The sequence below is a fragment of the Schistocerca serialis genome, chromosome 9, assembly GCF_023864345.2.
Source record: "Schistocerca serialis cubense isolate TAMUIC-IGC-003099 chromosome 9, iqSchSeri2.2, whole genome shotgun sequence".
NCBI classification, from domain to species: domain Eukaryota; kingdom Metazoa; phylum Arthropoda; class Insecta; order Orthoptera; family Acrididae; genus Schistocerca; species Schistocerca serialis.
In genome coordinates, this window is record NC_064646.1 from 85,611,854 (window position 1) to 85,633,698 (window position 21,845).

Here is a 21,845-nt window from a genome sequence, read left to right on the forward strand (position 1 = left end):
AAGCAAGGGGAAACTACAGCCGTAATTTTTCCCGAGGGCATGCAGCTTTACTGTATGATTACATGATGATGGCGTCCTCTTGGGTAAAATATTCCGGAGGTAAAATAGTCCCCCATTCGGATCTCCGGGCGGGGACTACTCAAGAGGATGTCGTTATCAGGAGAAAGAAAACTGGCGTTCTACGGATCAGAGCGTGGAATGTCAGATCCCTTAATCGGGCAGGTAGATTAGAAAATTTAAAAAGGGAAATGGATAGGTTGAAGTTAGATATAGTGGGAATTAGTGAAGTTCGGTGGCAGGAGGAACAAGACTTCTGGTCAGGTGACTACAGGGTTATAAACACAAAATCAAATAGGGGTAATGCAGGAGTAGGTTTAATAATGAATAAAACAATAGGAATGCGGGTAAGCTACTACAAACAGCAAAGTGAACGCATTATTGTGGCCAAGATAGATACGAAGCCCACACCTACTACAGTAGTACAAGTTTATATGCCAACTAGCTCTGCAGATGACGAAGAAATTGAAGAAATGTATGATGAAATAAAAGAAATTATTCAGATTGTGAAGGGAGACGAAAATTTAATAGTCATGGATGACTGGAATTCGAGTGTAGGAAAAGGGAGAGAAGGAAACATAGTAGGTGAATATGGATTGGGGGACAGAAATGAAAGAGGAAGCCGCCTGGTAGAATTTTGCACAGAGCACAACATAATCATAACTAACACTTGGTTTAAGAATCATGAAAGAAGGTTGTATACATGGAAGAACCCTGGAGATACTAAAAGGTATCAGATAGATTATATAATGGTAAGACAGAGATTTAGGAACCAGGTTTTAAATTGTAAGACATTTCCAGGGGCAGATGTGGACTCTGACCACAATCTATTGGTTATGACCTGTAGATTAAAACTGAAGAAACTGCAAAAAGGTGGGAATTTAAGGAGATGGGACCTGGATAAACTAAAAGAACCAGAGGTTGTACAGAGATTCAGGGAGAGCATAAGGGAGCAATTGACAGGAATGGGGGAAATAAATACAGTAGAAGAAGAATGGGTAGCTTTGAGGGATGAAGTAGTGAAGGCAGCAGAGGATCAAGTAGGTAAAAAGACGAGGGCTAGTAGAAATCCTTGGGTAACAGAAGAAATATTGAATTTAATTGATGAAAGGAGAAAATATAAAAATGCAGTAAGTGAAACAGGCAAAAAGGAATACAAACGTCTCAAAAATGAGATCGACAGGAAGTGCAAAATGGCTAAGCAGGGATGGCTAGAGGACAAATGTAAGGATGTAGAGGCCTATCTCACTAGGGGTAAGATAGATACCGCCTACAGGAAAATTAAAGAGACCTTTGGAGATAAGAGAACGACTTGTATGAATATCAAGAGCTCAGATGGAAACCCAGTTCTAAGCAAAGAAGGGAAAGCAGAAAGGTGGAAGGAGTATATAGAGGGTCTATACAAGGGCGATGTACTTGAGGACAATATTATGGAAATGGAAGAGGATGTAGATGAAGATGAAATGGGAGATATGATACTGCGTGAAGAGTTTGACAGAGCACTGAAAGACCTGAGTCGAAACAAAGCCCCCGGAGTAGACAATATTCCATTGGAACTACTGACGGCCGTGGGAGAGCCAGTCCTGACAAAACTCTACCATCTGGTGAGGAAGATGTATGAGACAGGCGAAATACCCTCAGACTTCAAGAAGAATATAATAATTCCAATCCCTAAGAAAGCAGGTGTTGACAGATGTGAAAATTACCGAACTATCAGCTTAATAAGTCACAGCTGCAAAATACTAACACGAATTCTTTACAGACGAATGGAAAAACTAGTAGAAGCGAACCTCGGGGAAGATCAGTTTGGATTCCGTAGAGACACTGGAACACGTGAGGCAATACTGACCTTACGACTTATCTTAGAAGAAAGATTAAGGAAAGGCAAACCTACGTTTCTAGCATTTGTAGACTTAGAGAAAGCTTTTGACAATGTTGACTGGAATACTCTCTTTCAAATTCTAAAGGTGGCAGGGGTAAAATACAGGGAGCGAAAGGCTATTTACAATTTGTACAGAAACCAGATGGCAGTTATAAGAGTCGAGGGACATGAAAGGGAAGCAGTGGTTGGGAAGGGAGTAAGACAGGGTTGTAGCCTCTCCCCGATGTTGTTCAATCTGTATATTGAGCAAGCAGTAAAGGAAACAAAAGAAAAATTCGGAGTAGGTATTAAAATTCATGGAGAAGAAATAAAAACTTTGAGGTTCGCCGATGATATTGTAATTCTGTCAGAGACAGCAAAGGACTTGGAAGAGCAGTTGAATGGAATGGACAGTGTCTTGAAAGGAGGATATAAGATGAACATCAACAAAAGCAAAACAAGGATAATGGAATGTAGTCTAATTAAGTCGGGTGATGCTGAGGGAATTAGATTAGGAAATGAGGCACTTAAAGTAGTAAAGGAGTTTTGCTATTTGGGGAGCAAAATAACTGATGATGGTCGAAGTAGAGAGGATATAAAATGTAGGCTGGCAATGGCAAGGAAAGCGTTTCTGAAGAAGAGAAATTTGTTAACATCCAGTATCGATTTAAGTGTCAGGAAGTCATTTCTGAAAGTATTTGTATGGAGTGTAGCCATGTATGGAAGTGAAACATGGACGATAAATAGTTTGGACAAGAAGAGAATAGAAGCTTTCGAAATGTGGTGCTACAGAAGAATGCTGAAGATTAGATGGGTAGATCACATAACTAATGAGGAAGTATTGAATAGAATTGGGGAGAAGAGAAGTTTGTGGCGCAACTTGACCAGAAGAAGGGATCGGTTGGTAGGACATGTTCTGAGGCATCAAGGGATCACCAATTTAGTATTGGAGGGCAGCGTGGAGGGTAAAAATCGTAGAGGGAGACCAAGAGATGAATACACTAAGCAGATTCAGAAGGATGTAGGTTGCAGTAGGTACTGGGAGATGAAAAAGCTTGCACAGGATAGAGTAGCATGGAGAGCTGCATCAAACCAGTCTCAGGACTGAAGACCACAACAACAACAACAACAACAACAAGCAATATGTAAAGAAATTGCCTTGGGGCAAAACAATTCTGGATCTCTTGGTGAGGAGTGAAATAGAGATACCTAAATGGCTCAAAAATAACTACAGTATTGATTCCATAGAAAAAAAAAACAGATGTGTTGCTGTGGAGTGGATATGTTTGAGTTGCCCTTGTGGATATGTACACTATGTGATCAAAAGTATCAGGACACCTGGCTGAAAATGACTTAAAAGTTCATGGCACCCTCCATCGGTAATGCTGGAATTCGATATGCTGTTGGCCCACCCTTAGCCTTGATGACAACTACCACTCTCGCAGGCATACATTCAGTCAGGTGCTGGAAGGTTTCTTGGGGAATGGCAACCCATTCTTGACAGAGCCCTACGCTGAGGAGAGGCTATATCAATGTCGGTCCGTGAGGCCTGGCATGAAGTCGGCGTTCCAAAACATCCCAGAGGTTTTCCATAGGATTCAGGTCAGGACTGTTTGCAGGCCAGTCCATTACAGGGATGTTATTGTCGTGTAACCACTCCGCCAAAGGCCGTACATTATGAACAGGTGCTCGACCATGTTGAAAGATACAATCGCCCTCCCCAAATTGCTCTTCAACAGTGGGAAGCAAGGTGGTGCTTCAAACATCAGTGTAGGCTTGTGCTGTGGTAGTCCACACAAAAGAACAAGGGGTGCAAGCCCCCTCCATGAAAAAAATGACCACAGAATAACACCAATGCCTCCGAATTTTACTGTTGGCACTACGCATGCTGGCAGATGACGTTCACCGGGCATTCGCCATACCCACACCCTGCCATCGGATCACCACATTGTGTACTGTTATTCGTCACTCCACACAACGTTTTTCCACTGTTCAGTCGTCCAATGTTTACACTCCTTACACCGAGCGAGTCATCATTTGGCATTTACCAGCATGATGTGTGGCTTATGGGCAGCCGCTGGATCATGAAATCCAAGTTTTCTCACATCCCGCCTAACTGTCAGAGTACTTGCAGTGGATCCTGATGCAGTTTGGAATTCCTGTGTGATGGTCTGGATGTATGTCTGCCTATTACACATTATGACCCTCTTCAACTGTCGGTCTCTGTCAGTCAACAGACGAGGTCGGCCTGTATGCTTTTGTGCTGTATGTGTCCCTTCGCGTTTCCACTTCACTATCAAATTGGGAACAGTGGATCTAGGGATGTTTAGCAGTGTGGAAATCTCGCATACAAATGTATGACACAAGTGACACCCAATCACCTGACCATGCTCGAAGTCTGTGAGTTCCTCAGAGCACCCCATTCTGCTCTCTCATGATGTCTAATGACTACTGAGGTCGCTGATATGGGGTACTTGTCAGTAAGTAGCAGCACAATGCACCTAACATATGTTTTTGGGGGTGACTGGATACTTTTGATCACATAGTGTATGTAAGAACATTCATTAAAATAGAACAAAGAGTGGTAGCTCACTAGCTAGTGATGATGTCTTTTATGGTTTGTCATGGCATTTCTATGCATTGCTGTCAGCAGCAGCCTTTTGACATCCACTGCCAGAGAAAGTACTCTTCTACACCCTCCTAGCTACATGGTAATTGTCAGGATGCATCTTTTAGTTGAGCATTGAGTGACCCTGAGTTTTCAAGACATTTTTACACTATTTTACTTGTAAATCATTTTAGTCGTATTGTAAAATTGATTTTAAAGACTGCTTTGAGACTTGCTAGAATTCCTATATATGTTATTTAAATTTGTGTACTACAGGAGCAGAATAGACATCGTTTGTGCCTATCCCATTTACTCTCCCCTGCACCAGTTCCAAAGATCTGAACTGAAGGCTCTCTTTAGGACTGCTGAAGATACTTTTGTGATATGGGATCTACTTACCTGTTTCCTTTCGATTCTGAGTTTCTCATGTTCGTGATTCAGTCAAGTATAAGTTGTAGGATTGATGTTTATTTTCTGCAGCATATTAACATAAGTTGAGTCAATATCTTGTCTTTCATGAATGCCAGATGAAGTGGTAATTCAGGCTCTTTGTTCTCTTCTGTAATTATGTCCTCAACTTTTAAGTGGTCCAGCACTCAATATGTTGTTCTACGTGGTTGGACCTGGATAGATATGCACATAAAAGTGCTCGCTTCCAGGATGAGGAGGCATGCCGGCCTTGGTTCGTATCCATCTCATGTACTGATGACGATGGCCAGTGTGCCACTTGGCTGTTTTCATGCGTGGCATATAGGATGCAGTTTTAGGAGGTTTCCTAGCTCCCACTAGAGGAATACTAGGCAGGTACCCATGTCCTGCTATGCAAACATTTAGAAAACTCTTCTCATAACTTGCTCATAGGATCTATTCAAGATGCCAGCAGATGGGGTACCCTGATACTGTGTGGGGAGGGGGAGGGTGTGAGTACGAGACTGGTGACCTAAGATGTTTAGCTTCTCTACGCAGTCTATGTGGTTGGTGATAATTTTACAGAATGTCTTGAACACTGTAGAAATGGCTTATAGGTCTACAGTTCTCTGCCCCCCTCCTTCCCTTTTCTACCAGCCTTCCACCCCCATCCCCCCTGAAGTCGTTCTTTATGTGAAAGATAATTATTACACCATTAGTCCAGTTTTGGGGAAATGTCTCCATTCACAGACACTGTGTAAATGATTTTGGAAGTTTGTGTGGTTTTATGTTGCCTCTAACTTTTCTTATTACTGCTCAAATAGCTTCATTTCAGGCACTTCAGTCCTATCTTGAATACCTTTACACACTTCGTCGGGTATTACACCTGGAGAGTCGTTATTTTTTTATTCATCTTTTGAACTAGTCAAACAGTTGTCTTGAAATGCTTCTAAAATTTTCTCCCTGTTATTATCTGTGCCAACTGCCATTCTAACTGGTATCTGCCTAATGCAAATTTCCTGTTTCTTCTTGTCTTTCTTTCATTGTTTTCAATTGTTCCTCTTATCAAATATTCATTGTACCATCTTACATCCTTCCTAATACATTTTTGTGTACTTTAGTGTAATTCAGCAATATTATATTAAGTGTAGTTGCTAATCATCACATAGCGGAGATGCTGTGTTGTAGACGAGCACAACAAAAAGACTGTCGGAAAGAGTGCTTTTGGCCATTGAAGCCTTCTTCGAAATCTCTCACTCACACACACACACACACACACACACACACACACTCACACACACACTCACACACTCGTGCAAACACAACTCATACACATACATGACCACAGTCTCTGGCAGCTGAAGCCAGCAACTCAGCATCTCTGTTATATGGTGAGAACATGACCATCCCAAAATGTATTCTCCTGTGCTTGGCAGGAGCAGTTAATAAATGGCTAAAAATATGCCAAGCTGTCGCAAAATAAATTATTATATAGAAAATGCATAGAAATATTCAAAATTTCCAGTAAAAACATCATAAAAAGCTGTAGCCCATTATCACTTTATTCACCAAGGACCACAGTTAACATCTATGTTCTCTTCTGTTCTTCTTTCTTTTTTTCAGGGGTGTTTTCATATTTGTAGATCATCGGCTCGATGACGATCGATTTGGCTTTAGGAAAGATAAAGGCAGTTCTGACACTGCAAATGATAATGGAATCAAAACTGAAGAGAAACCAAGACATGTTCATAGGATTTGTTGATCTGGAAAAAGCAATTGACAATGTAAAATTGTACAAGATGGTTGAAATTCAGAGAAAATAGGGGTAAGCTATAGGGAAAGGTGGGGTAATATACAATATGTACAAGAACCAAGAGGGAACAAGAAGACTGGAAGACCAAGAACAAAAGTGCTTGGATTAAAAAGGTTGTGAAGACAGGGATGTAGTCTTTTGGCACTAGTGTTAAACTAATATATTGAAGAAGCAGTGATGAAAATAAAAGAAAAGATCAAGAATGGAAGAAAAATTTAGGTTGTAAGGATATCAGTGATAAGATTCACTGATGGCATTGCTATCCTGTGTGAAAGCAAAGAAGAATAACAGGATGTGTTAAATGGAATGAAAATTCTAATGAGGACAGAATTCGATTTGAAAGTAAATCGAAACAAGTCAAAAGTATTGAAATGTAACAGAAATGAGAACAACAAGAAACTTGAACACAAGAATTCCTGATCGTGAAGTAGACGAGATTAAGGAATTCTGCTACCCAGGCAGCAAAATAACTGATGATGGATGGAGCAAAGAGGACATAAAAAGCATATTAGCACTGGCAAAAAGGCACTCCTGTCCAAGAGATGTCTACTAGTATTTAACATAGGTCTTAATTTGAGGAAGAAATTTCTGATTATGTAAGTTTGGAGTACGGCATTGTGTGATAGTGAAACGTGGGAAAACTGGAACAGAAGAGAGTCAAAGTATTTGAGATGTGGTGCTGCAGAAGAATGTTGAAAATTAGGTGGACTGATAAGGTGAGGAAAGAGGAAGTTCTGCGTAGAATTGGCAAGGAAAGGAATATATGGAAAACACTGACAAGAAGAAGGGACAGGATGATAGATCTGTTACAATATCAGGAAATAACCTCCACAGTACTGGAGGGAGCAGTGGAGGGTAAAATCTTTAGAGGAAGACAGTGATGGGAGTACATCCAGAAAATAATTGAGGACATAGATTGTAATTGTTACTCTGAGATGAAAAGGTTGGCACAAGAGAATAATTTGTGGTGGGCCACGTCAAATCAGTCAGAAGACTGATGGTTAAAAAAAATCGTCACAGAAGCCTTTCATTTACATTTTGTTGGAATATCAGCAGGTATTTTCACAGAATTCTGTATGATTTGAAATTCTGGTGTAAAAATAATGAAAATTCCTGGTTGGAGCAGTACCTAAAATAAGGGAAAGGCAACTACCCACTTGTAGCAGATTGATGCATGACACAGTAATGTTTACTCTCTCTCTCTCTCTCTCTCTCTCATGGCCATGGCAAGAGCATTTAGCAGTGTGTTATTCTCAATGTTCCATTCATATTTACAATTTTAGCATTTGACGAATGTAAGGACTTACGAGTGTGCAAAGCTGGTTTAGGAAGAGACTTGGACATTTTCCTACTCTCGAGGTATGAAGTAAGGAGATTGGCCATTCAGTTATCCGAGTATGCTTGACCAGTTAATGGAAATAAAAGCTTTACTTACATTGTTTTTGAGTGTCAGAAAAAGAAGACAACTGAACCAAAATTTGGAATTCAGTACTAATGCTTTACAGAAAAGGCAGTTCATGGAATTCAACCAGTTTGAATGTATTTGTGAGTTAAATACTATCAAAAAGAAAGTTTTATTTTTATAATAACGATTGAAGTGTTTCAGGAATTCCTTTCAGTTAATTTCTCTATTGTGAAATAATGCTGAACGATTGATAGTCACAATTAACATAACTTTTTGTTGTCACTTGAAGGAATTCCTTTATGTAATGCTATCTGTTGTTTTAGTGTGTTGTTCTGCTTATGTATAGTAGCTAAATTTTCAGGTTGGAGGCATTGAAGACTTGGATATTATAGAAAATGATAGCACAGTAGATGAAGACAGTGCAGATACTACCTCCTGTGCAATCACTGATGCATCACCACCAACTCAGGAATCTCTGCATCCTGATTGCGTGGTCCCAAAAGAACCACAGGTGCTTAATGCAGTGCTGCTGACTCCAGGAATAGCTGTATCTTCTGGCCAGTCACCCAGGATGCAACTGGTGCAAAGGATGAAGCTGACAACAGCAAGTGATGTGTCTGTTGCCTCAAATTTGAGACCGAAAGGTACAGTGCAGTTGCAGCAGCCCATCGTGTGGTCTGGTGCAGCAGGCACAGCGCTGACACCAGCACGAGTGGTTAGAATTGCTCCCAAAGTATCTCCTGGAGTTACCAAAGTCAAGTGAGTCTTCCTTTTTAGTCACTTTGATATATTTTGTGTGTGTGTGTGTGTGTGTGTGTGTGTGTGTGTGTGTGTGTGTGTGTGTGTGTGTGTGTGTAGAAATGTAGCACATGTCAGCAAACACATAGGTGTTACCTTTGCTCCCATGTGCTTGTGTGGAATATGAGAGGCAGATAATTTTAGTTAAATGTTTCCTGAAGTGAAGTGTTAGCAGAATACTCAGTACTGTATCTTTGTATTAACAGGATCATTGTTCTGAATGTTTTCGTTGCAGTTAGTGTGTTACAGGGTACATTAATTCATTAAGTACCATTATTGTTTCCCCCTTTCTTATTCCATGTGGATATGGCATGCAGGGAGAGTGCCTGGCGGTAAGCTTGCATATGGGTTTAAACTTCTCTTTACCTTCATGGTCCTTCTGCAAAATACATTTAGGGGAAGTTTATGTTGCTTAATATTTCTTGAATATGTGCTTCTGGAACTTTATCAGAGAACTTTTCTGCAGTTTGTAACATCTTTCTTGTGGCTTATGCCACTGGAGTTAGATGAGCATCTTCGTGATTTTCTTGTGCTTGCTAAATGTTTTAGGCACAGTCAACCTTCAGGCATCAGTTTTCTGTTGATCTTCCTGCATTTTTTTGTGTTGTCACTTGCTGTGTACAACAGCATCATCTTCGAATAGCTTCACTGGAAAGTGATGGCCCTATACCTCTCCCTTTTGGTATGCATGACTAATTAAATTTTTAACAGTTTCTCCTTATTAAAACTTATCTCATAAGTTTTATCTTGTAGAATGTATATCTTCTAGGACCACTGCCTTCTGGATCTCATTGACAAACAGTGCAACCAGAGTTTCATAAGTTTGCTGTTTATGGAATGCTTCTTGATTCATACAGAGATATTCTCAATGAACTGTCTTGAAAACTGGAATGACCTGTGACTTCTTCCAGTCTCATGGAATGCTTTGTTGTTCCAGTGACTTAAAGTAAACTGTTGCAGTAAGGAGAGCAAGTTAACTTCATGAAATCATACAGGTATACCTTCACGTATAGTGACATCCCTTTGATTCCATAACTTTCTTTTCGATGCCCACTTATCTCAGTGTCCCCCAATTCAGCATTTGGTGACAGGTGAAAGGAAAGGCCATAGTACAATCTTTCTCAGCAAAACAGTCAAGCATTTTGGCATTCTCTCCATTATTCGTAATGATCTCTAAGTGATTGGATAGATAATTTTATCCCTTTCATTTAATTTACATTAATGCCAAAATATCTACCATTCAGCAGGTATGTGGGATTTTACTTTTGGTTTCATTGAATGCTGCTTTCCTACAGCTTTTGTTTGTGAACAAGGCTTTGGTCTCATGTAAAACTGTATGAAGCTATCTTTGTTTTTTTGCCACAACTTGATGGCATGATAATTGAACCATTGTGGTGCACCTCAATCTCAATCAGTCGTACTAAGCATGTGCTGTTGAAAGGAGTATTGGACAATTCTCTTGATTTTATGCTTTGATACTCCACATTTTTGGATCCAGAGATGATTCTTTCATATTGTCCTTGGAGGTAATCTGTTACTTGCTGCACATAGGTAGCAGAAATACTTCTCTACCTTACTAAAAACTCCAATTAAAATTTTGAGGTCCTGCTACTTACAAAAATTTCATGCTCAGAAAACCTGTTATTGATGCTATTATTTAAAATGTTACTTTCACATTTCATTTGACATGTGTTAAAGGGTAATATGCATTAAAAAGAACCAAACCTCAAGGTTTATTTTTCATATATAGTCCTGTGATAGATTAAAAATTTAATGGTAATAATGAGAGAGAAAACAATTACCCTAAAAAAGAAAAGTGAGGGTTGAATTCTTGAGCAATTTCATATGCAACAGGCTTTTGTATGGAAAAGTCTGAAGCTTTCTGTCATGCAGAGAGATATGTTGCAATTGATGCAGTATCAGCTTTTTTCTTCTCTCTGTGCTTTGCCAGTAAATTGCCTCAAGTTCTCAGAGCAAATCCCGGAAACCTATGTTGAATGTTGCTTCATCATGAGATTCATCTGTAAGAAAGGTGAGCTTAAGAAGAATAAAACATACCTAAACTTTAATCACAGTTGCAGCATCTGTAGCAACAATATTAGTGACAAAAATTGTAGCAGACCACAGCTTATCTGATTATGAATTCCTTGAGACTGTTCTCACTCAGATATTTTAACCCCCCAACTCAGAATCATTGAATTCTTCCTCTTGTGCTTCCAAAATTTCTTACTCACTTATTAAATATGACATACTTGCAGCAGAACAACAAAAACCTGCAAAACCTGATGAATATATGCATGTAGTTCATGACAAATTTGAGCATTCGATGGCTCAGGCAGTCGTTACAGCAGCCCTTAGGTTTACTATTGCTTCTTTTGAAGTAATTGTAGAAATTGATAACGGAAGGCAGCACATGTCCAGGGATGTGTAGCAAGATGTCTGTACATTTTTCTTGTACAAAACCAGTCCGGTTTTTGAGTTACATACCTGGGTACGGCTTTTGAATACAGTGTTTTGGCCTTGGTCACCAGAGTGTAAACACATATAATACTTAATACCCTAAAAGCCTTGTTGCTATTTCCAGTGCTCTACATTCAAAGAAAAGAAAGTTTGGGTATGTTTTCACTATAAGATGTAAGACACTGGTGTCAAGAGTAGTTTCTTTAATTACTGATGGTAATTGTGGTTAAAATAATTTGTGTACTATCAAGAGTCCACGTCCCTGGCACCTGTTCTAATTATGTGAGTCATGCACCCTGTATTCAGTACTGTACATTAATTTGACATTCTCAAGAAATTTACACATGGCAATGTCAGAGCTTTCTCAGAAGTGTTTGCCAGTGCAGCTTACCATGTCTGAGCCGTACATTAACTTGAATTAGTTCACATTTAGAATATCTTCACTTGAGAGTAATATATATTATCACTGCAGTAAATACATCACTGACCACTGGTGCCCTGCCTACCCTAGCAATTTCAGTTTCCTGTTGGGACCTAAGATGCTGCTGCAATTTAATTTTGGATTCAGCCAGATTTCTTTTCCTGCTTCTACAAGATCTTACCATGGACGTTACCGAAGTTAAGTAATAGTACATCCCCCACATCCCATGTTCAGGAATGGCTGAGGTGTGTGCTTTTTTTATTATTATTACACTACTGGCCATTAAAATTGCTACACCATGAAGATGACGTGCTACAGACGCGAAATTTAAACGACTGGAAGAAGATGCTGTGATATGCAAATGATTAGCTTTTCAGAGCATTCACACAAGGTTGTCGCCACCTACAACGTGCTGACGTGAGGAAAGTATCCAACCGATTTCTCATACAAAAAACAGCAGTTGACCGGCGTCGCCTGGTGAAACGTTGTTGTGATGCCTCGTGTAAGGAGGAGAAATGCGTACCATCACGTTTCCGACTTTGATAAGGGTCGGATTGTAGCCTATCGCGATTGAGGTTTATCATAGCGCGACATTGCTGCTCACGTTTGGCGAGATCCAATGACTGTTAGCAGAATATGGAATCGGTGAGTTCAGGAGGGTAATACGGAACGCCGTACTGGATCCCAACGGCCTCGTATGACTAGCAGTCGAGATGACAGGCATCTTATCCGCATGGCTGTAACGGATCGTGCAGCCACGTCTCGATCCCTGAGTCAACAGATGGGGACGTCCGCAAGACAACAACCATCTGCATGAACAGTTCAACGGCGTTTGCAGCAGCATGGATATCAGCTCGGAGACCATGGCTGCGGTAACCTTTGCGCTGCATTACAGACAGGAGCACCTGCGATGGTGTTCTCAACGACGAACCTGGGTGCACGAATGGCAAAACGTCATTTTTTCGGATGAATCCAGGTTCTATTTACAGCATCATGATGGTCGCACCAGGTTTGGCGACATCGTGGTGAACGCACATTGAAAGCGTGTAATCGTCATTGCCATACTGGTGTATCACCCGGCATAATGGTATGGGGTGCCATTGGTTACATGTCTCGGTCACCTCTTGTTTGCATTGACGGCACTTTGAACAGTGAACATTACATTTCAGATGTGTTACGACCCATGTCTCTACCCTTCATTCGATCCCTGCGAAACACTATATTTCAGCAGGATAATGCACGACCGCATGTTGCAGGGCCTGTACGGGCCTTTCTGAATACAGAAAATGTTCGACCGCTGCCCTGGCCAGCACATTTTCCAGATCTCTCAGCAGTTGCAAACGTCTGGTCAATGGTGACCGAGCAACTGGCTCGTCACAATACTCCAGTGACTACTCTTGATGAACTGTGGTATCGTGTTGAAGCTGCATGGGCAACTGTACCTGTACACGCCATCCAAGCTCTGTTTGACTCAATGCCCAGGCGTATCAAGGCTGTTATTACGGCCAGAGGTGGTTGTTCTGGGTACTGATTTCTCAGGATCTATGGACCCAAATTGCGTGAAAATGTAATCACATGTCAGTTATAGTATAATATATTTGTCGAATGAACACCCGTTTATCATCTGCATTTCTTCTTGGTGTAGCAATTTTAATGGCCAGTAGTGTATATATATATTTTTTTAAGTCGTCAGTCTTCTGTCTCGTTTGATGTGACCCACCATTAATTCCTCTCCTGTGCCAGTCTCTTCATCTCAGAGTAGCACTTGCAACCTACATGCTCAATTATTTGCTGGAAGTATTCTGATCTCTGTCGTTCCTCATATTAAGGCCTATGTTTGATACTAGTAGAATTATCTTGGTCAGGAACGCCCTTTTTGCCAGTGTTAGTCTGCTTTTGATGCCCTCCTTGCTTCGTCCATCATTGGTTATTTTGGTGCCTTGGTAGCAGAATTCCTTAATTTCATGTACTTCATGACGATCAATCTCGCTGTTCTCATTTCTGCTACTTCTCATTACTGTCGTCTTTCTTCGATTTATTCTCACAAGGGAACCTTCCCATCGCATCCCCCTCAGATTTAGTTATAAGTTGGGACAGTAGATAGACCTTGAAAAACTGAACACAGATCAATCGAGAAAACAGAAGTTGTGTGGAACTACAAAAAAATAAGGAAAATGTACAAACTGAGTAGTCCATGCGCAAGATAGGCAACGTCAAGGCTGAGGTGAGCTCAGGAGCGCCTTGGTCCTGTGGTTAGCATGAGCAGGTGCGGAACGAGAGGTCCTTGGTTCAAATCTTCACTCCAGTGAAAAGTTTAATTTTTTATTTTCAGTTTATGTGACAAACTCTTATGTTTTCATCACTTTTTTGGGAGTGATTATCACATCCACAAGAAAACGGAAATCGGGTAAGGTAGAAGAATCTTTTTACCCGTTCACCAAGTGAACAAGTTAGTTGGGTCGACAACATATTCCTGTCATGTGACGCACATGCAGTCACCAGTGTTGTATAGAATATATCAGACGCGTTTTCCTGTGGAGGAATCGGTTGACCTATGACCTTGCGATCAAATGTTTTCGGTTCCCATTGGAGAGGCACGTCCTTTCGTCTACTAATCGCACGGTTTACTGGTGTGGTCGAAAAACACACACACTAAACTTACTACAGTAAACAGAGACGTCAATGAACGAACGGACAGATCATAACTTTGCGAAAATAAAGAAATTAAACTTTTCACTGGAGGGAAGACTTGAACCAAGGACCTGTCGTTCCGCAGCCACTCACGCTAACCACGGGACCACGGAGCTCCTGAGCTCACCTTACCCGTGATGTTGCATATCTTACGCATGGACTACTCCGTTTGTATATTTTGCTTATTTTTTCATAGTTCCACACAACTTCCTCCTGTTTTCTCGATTGATCTGTGTTCAGTTTTTCAAGGCCTATCCAGTGTGCCAACTTATATCTAAATCTGAGGGGGGTGCGATGGGGAGGTTCCCTTGTCAGTCCATCTTCTGTATTAGTCTTTATTCCATTCAGCAAATCGAGTAATTCTTCTTTACTTTTCACTTAGGGTAGGAATGTCATTAGCAAATTGTATCATCATATCCTTTCACCTTGAGTTTTGATCCTTCTCCTGAACCTTTTATTTTGTTTCCATCATTGCGTCTTTGATGTACAGATTGAACAGTAGGGGTGATAGAGTACATCCATGTGTTACACCCATTTTAATCAGAGCACTTCGTTCGTGGTTGTCCATTCTTATTGTTCCTTCTTGGCTCTTGTACGTATCGTGTATTAGCTGTCTCTCCTTACAGCTTACCCATATTTATCTCAGAATTTTTGAACATCTTGCCCCAATTTTACATTGTCAGATGCTTTTCCCATGTCGACAAATCATATGAACATGTCCGTTTAGGTTTGCTTCCGTTATCAACCACAACGTCGGAATTGCCTCTCTGGTGCCTTTACTTTTCCTAAAGCCAAACTGATCGTCATCTAACACTTCCTCAGTTTTCTTCTTCATTCTTCTGTACTTATTCTTGACAGCAACTTGGATATGTGAGCTGTTAAGCTGGCTGTGCGATAATTCTCACACTTGTCATCTCTTACAGTCTTTGAAATTGTGTGGATGATATTTTTCCGAAAGTCAGATGGTATGTTGCCAGACATAAACATTCGATGCACAAACTTGAACAGTTGTTTTGTTACCACTTTCCCCAATGACTTTAGAAATTATGATGGAATGTTATCTGTCCCTTCTGCCTTATTTTATCTTAAGTCCTCCAAAGCTTTCGTAAATTCTGATTCTAATACTCGATACCATATCTCTTCTAAATTGACTCCTGTTTCTTCTTGTATCACATCAGACAAATCTTCACCCTCATAGAGGCCTTCAGTGTACTATTTCCACTTATTTGCTCTCTCCTCTGCATTTAACAGTGGAATTCTCATTGCACTCTTAATGTTACCTCCCTTGCTTTTAGTTTCACCGAAGGGTGTTTTGACTTTCGTGTATGCTTAGTCAGTCCTTCTGACAATCGTTTCTTTTTTGATTTCTTCACATTTTTCTTGCAGCCATTTTGTGTTAGCTTCCCTACACTTCCTGTTTGTCATTTTTCAGTGACTTGTATTTCTGTTTTCCCGAGTTTCCTGGAACATTTTTTTGCTTCATTCTATTATCCATAAAATGAAGTATTTCTTCTGCTACCCCGGTCTCTTCACAGTTACCTTCTTTGTACCTATGTTTTTTTTTCCAACTTATGTGATTGCCATTTTTAGAGATGTCCAGTCCTCTTCAACTGTCTACTGAGCGATTACTTATTTCTGTATCTATAGCCTCAGAGAACTTAGTGTATCTCGCCATTCTTAGATAATTCTGTATGCCATTTCTTTGCATATTGATTCTTCCTGACTATTCTCTTAAACATAAGTCTACTCTTCATCACTACTAAATTGTGATTTGAGTATATATCTGCTGCTGGGTACGCCTTAAAATCTAGTATCTGATTTCTGAATCTCTGTCTGACCATGATGTAGTCTACCTGAAATCTTCCTGTATTACCTGGCCTTTTCCAAGTATTCCTCCTCCTCTTGTGATTCTTGAACAGAGTATTTGCTATTACTAGCTGAAATTTATTACAGAACTGAATTAGTCCTTCTCCTCTCTCATTCCTTGTCCCAAGCCCATATTCTCCTGTAACTATTTCTTCTGGTCCTTCCCCTAAAACTGCATTCCAGTCCTCGATGACTATTGGATTTTCATCTCCCTTTTTGTACTTTATTACCCTTTCAATATCCTGTTACACTTTTTTTTTTCTCTCTTCACCTTCAGCTTGCAACGTCGGCATTTATACATGAACTATTGTTGTTGGTGTTGGTTTGCTGTAAGTTCTGGTTATAACAACCCTATCTCAGAACTGTTCACAGTAACACTCTCTGCCCAACCTCCTATTCACAACTGAATCCTACTCCCATTATACTGTGATATTACTCTATAGTCATCTGACCAGAAATCCTTATTATTAGAGATGGTTAATGTTAATAAAAACTGCCCAGTCAGTTGCCTTGAAATATTATACCATAGGCTACAATAGTTGAACTGAGAAGGACTTTAGCATTTCAGTTTTAATGACAGTGGATATTATTCTTACAGTGAAGACTGTAGCATTCGGTTTCATCACCTGATCCTGAATGTGATATGCCCAATAAAACTTTTCATTTGTATTATTTGATCAGCCAAGGATAAAAACATTCATCCAGGTGACTGGTTTAAGCCCTCTAATGAATGCCAAACATAGGATTTCTATTGGTTCTGATAGCAGTGCTGCAAATTACAAATGGCTTCCACCGCGCAACTGAAGCCAGGTGTCTTCAATTCAGCTAGCTATCTAAAGGAACTGAGGATGACATTTGACCTTACGTGTCAAGTGTCATTCAGTCCGACATGAGCTATGCCTGACAGCAGACTAAACCAAGAGGGCTCATTGGCTACTGACAGAGCTGCTTTCACATCTTGCATGAACCCCATTCCACCCAGCAGACAAACAGACTGCATTCTGGCCTTATATCCAGACATGCCAGATATTCCCTATAGGGCTCCAACACCCACATAACATTAGAGTTCTCTGTGACAAACATACTCACCTCTGTGCTTGTCTGGATCTTTCCTGATTATCAGCTCCAGTCCCAACAGACGAAGTGTCCCATGCTGGCACAGGTGTGCTCTCAGCAGTGAGCTGTATCTTGTACCTGTCATTAAGACACAGAGGGATGGATGAGTGGCCTTTACTCCCATCTACTGGTCTAGAAATTGATGAATCTGCTGTTGTTTGCCATCCGTCCCAAAGTGAGGTTGGACAGGTCAGGTCATGATTGTTGAAAGGTGCAACTTTGGGGCTCCCATGCAATGCCATAGGCACCAGATGCCACAGCTTTCAGCAAAAGGGACTGTATACGACGTGGAAGTAGATGTTAACTCAAAATATTGGAAGCTGACAACTGCAGTAACAAGATGGCAAACTACAAAACTGGAGGGGCTGCAGAAGTTTCAAAGGTCCACTTCAAAAATTATGAACATTAAAGAATGAAAACAAGAAAATGAAAACTAGACCTGGTGTCTTTCAGACAGTAATACAACAGTAATTAAACTTTTCTATGGAAACCAAAATGCAAGCTACTGAATAATGTGTGCTCACTAGAGGAAATTTTCTTTTATATTCATTACTCTGTATTTTCTGTCTCCTTTTATTTTCATGTGGCTTTTCATTTTTGCTTGATTTCACAAATTTAGGAGTGTTCTCCCAAAAATCAGCATTATAATCTTTTGGTTCTACAATTTTATGTGATGATAAAATTATCCTATTGGTAACTGATTTGTATTTTGTTTTGTTCCCATTATTTGGCTGTATCAAGCACAGTATAATGTAAACAAGTGTAGTGCACAGTGGATCAGTCTTTATTTGCTTCCTTGTGTTTACTATTTCTGAATACTTCTGAATACCTTAACTCTCTCTCTCTCTCTCTCTCTCTCTCTCTCTCTCTCTCTCTCTCTCTCCAGTGACGATGTCAGTTTCATGTTTGTTTCTTTGCAGTCAGCCAACAGTACAGCACATTATTCCAAAAAGCAGAACTGAAACTCGTTCTCCAAATTTACAAGCTGGAAAAAGCAGCTCCTCAAAGCCAAACAGCACAAGTGGCGAAGCTAGTCCCAACAATGAATGGTTACCCTCTCACAAAAACTTTAAAGTGCGTCACCAGATGCTGACAGTAGACAGTCTCCGCAATTTGTATAAATGTATGGATAAGAACTGTTACTATACTGAGAATGGTGGTCGCAATTTCCTAAATCATTTAAGGAGTCAGCATTTCAACAAAAAAGGTTCAGACTGGAATCGTTGCTCTTATTGTCCTTTCCGAGGTGATGGCACAGCACATGATCTCATACAACACATCACAAGAAAACATGGCCATTGTCAGTATCAGTGTGCATATTGTTTCTTTCGAGGAATGGCATGCAGCTATGTTGTGTTACACCAGGTAAGTTTGATGTAATGTATGTATTCAGATTTTGCAATTTATGTGTTATGCATGAACTTTCCTTTCCCTGTATGTGGTTATTGTAGTAGCACTGTGACACCAACTGAAACAGCTGCCCTCATCTCCCTTCCTCCTTCTTTAAATAATGTAATCATTATTTCCTCTTTTATCCAGATTTGCTAGTGAAATTCTTCCTCCTTATTTGCAAGCAAAGCTGACTTACTTTGTGTTCATTAAGATAAACCTTTTTCCGTGTGTTTATCCAAATTAATGTATTTTGTGCGGCAGGCTTTTTTGCATTTTAGGAGAGGTTGAAACCTAAGCAAGTCAGCAGGCTTTCATGGTTGTTGTTATTGAAAGTAGCCTCATAGGTTGCTAGGCCACGTTGTGTTTCTTCTATGCAATTGCCATTCTTATACCTTTACTGGGATCTCTTCAGGATCATCATGTATTCACTGTTAGCTGAAATTAGATGTTCAGGTAACCTGAACACCACAAGATCCTGAAGAAGACCCCAGCAGTGGGGTTGAAATGTCAATCACGTAGAAGAAACACAATGCAGCCTACCAGCGTAGAAGATTATACCTTCAATGTTGAAACCTGATGCAATTTTAACATCTCCAAAAAAAATGCCTAATGGAAAATTCATTTTTTACAGCATTCCTTTGTGAATTAATAATTAGTTTGTGGAACATGTACATAATGTATACCCATCTAATGTGGTGCAGACCAGTTCATATGGAGACATTATGAATGTAAGCAATGAGATTTTATAACATCTCCCAGCGGTGTCCCATATATACTCCGTAGGATTGAGGCGTGGTAAGAATATCTTACGCACTGGTCCTCTTTTGACTTTTTTCTGCCTCGGAGTGCTGTTGAATACAAAACATTTTAATCCAGTTATCCGTATTGTTCATAGCCAAGCACACAGTTATCTAATCTTGTAATCACAAGGTTACTGGTTCGGTTCTCATTAGCCAGATTTTCTTTTATCTCTATTTAATTTAAATGTTTGCTATAAAATGTAAATGGTAATTAAAAATACAGAATCTTAATTTTTAATAAAAATAACATGTTTTTTAGTAACTATTTGCATGAAAAAGCAAATAATAGTGTGTTGTAAAAAATTTCAATTTTATCATTTGTTTTTCTTGTCGCTTACATTCTACTCTGTGTGTTTAGCCTGTCAGATGGAATTTGAAGAGTCATGTTTTTTGAAGATCGATTATGGCTCTACAATGTTATGTTTATTGTGAACGCAATGCAGCCAAAGGAATAGTGAGGGAAATATGGGTTCTGAGAGAACTGATGCTGTTCAGAATTATCGTTTTATCATTAGCTTTTGCAATGGTGTAACCTTAATCCAGTGAAAGTATTATTTACAAACATTCCAAAGAAGAATAATTATCATGTCAGATGTGAAATCTGTTGATGAACCTGACACCTTAATTGAGAAGAGGCAGTTGAAGAAAGCTGTGCAAGGACATTTAAAAAGTGTCTTTAAAAAAAGCCATTGTGTGTTATGTGGTGGTTCTTAAAAATACTACAGTCTTATCAGAGAACTAACAATTTCTGGTGGCAGATCTGCAACAATATATCGTACAGAATTTGGTTGAATATCTTTTATGTTTGATGAAGAATTGATTGAGTCATAAAATTGACAAGACTTTTTAAGAGGATTCTGATTATGAGCCAGAGGACATAAGGTCAAAAGATCTGGATAACATTTCAAAGGTGTTAGTATCATCAGATCTCATCCAAAATGGAATTTGAAAACCTTCACATGCAGAAGGATGATACCATTTATAAGGTATGAAGGAATTGACGGAATGGGAGAAATGTATTAAAAGTGGAGGAACTGCTTGGGCTCATGGATGTAAAATGATTTTTATAGGAACTTGGCAATTGTTTCAATAAGTGATAAGAAACTGCAAGAATGGGCTTTAGCTGCTGTAAGTCAATATGGAAAACTTATTTTCAAACTTGCATTCCATGGGTTGAGAAACTCGAACTCAAACATCAAATATGTCTGTGAAAAGTAACAAAACATGCGTATGAAAAGGAAAGTGCAATAGTAGTGGAATTTTCATTTCAGCAAAAAACTTTTTGCACACAGGGTCATTGTCTTGATATTAAATTTTAATCCTATTTCTATTACTAACACAGATTCAACAAGTGTTAAAAAATCCTACATTGTTAAAATTCTTAATTTATATTAGAGAATAAGTAAACATGGTAAATTTTAAAATTATTTGCTAAGATGCCAATACCAGTCTGTTATCAACAGAACTCCCCCAAAGCAAGGGTCAAGAACTATTTTTCTTCAGAGGCAAAATATAAACAATACAACTCACATTTATATACAGCACAACATAGTATTGACTTTGTCTTAAAAATTGTTGTGTGTAGTTTCTGTGCTTTCCAGCACCAACAGATTCATTAGGAATTAGAGTTCAGAGATAGAGGGACAAATCTGTGAAAATATACAAGAATGCCAGTGTCGCGTCATCAACATAGGGAAGGTGGAAACTAATTTTTATATAAATTGTTTAATTACAATCATAAAATCATAGAGAGACAGGCAAAATTTCTTGTGCTTGTTGATTCTTAGTGATGGCAAACCAAATTGAAAATATATGATAACTTGTTTTTTAATGACTGGGGTTATAAACATGTAAAATTAAATTTAGTCCTCCTAAATGTTGAATAACATTGGGGATAAGCTACAACCCTGTCTCACTTCCTTGTCAACCACTGCTTCCCTTTCATGTCCCTTGACTCTTATAAATGCCGTCTGGTTTCTGAACAAATTGCAAATTTAATGTCAGCAAGTCCATTCTGAAAGTATTTGTATGGAGTGTAGTCATGTATGGAAGTGGAACATGGACAATAAACAGTTTAGACAGGAAGAGAATAGAACCTTCTGAAATGTGGTGCTACAGACAAATGCTGAAGATTAGATGGGTAGGTCAT

The 21,845-nt window shown here is 39.5% G+C and overlaps 1 protein-coding gene across 1 annotated transcript in view; it reads left to right on the top strand.

The window, feature by feature from the left end:
- LOC126418470 (uncharacterized) overlaps positions 1-21,845 on the top strand; it is a 146,507-nt gene that overhangs the window by 30,659 nt on the left and 94,003 nt on the right. Inside the window, exons 8-9 of the mRNA XM_050085244.1 lie at positions 8,514-8,911; positions 18,425-18,869. Coding sequence (XP_049941201.1) covers positions 8,514-8,911; positions 18,425-18,869 — 843 coding nt within the window. The remainder of the gene's footprint in view (positions 1-8,513; positions 8,912-18,424; positions 18,870-21,845) is intronic.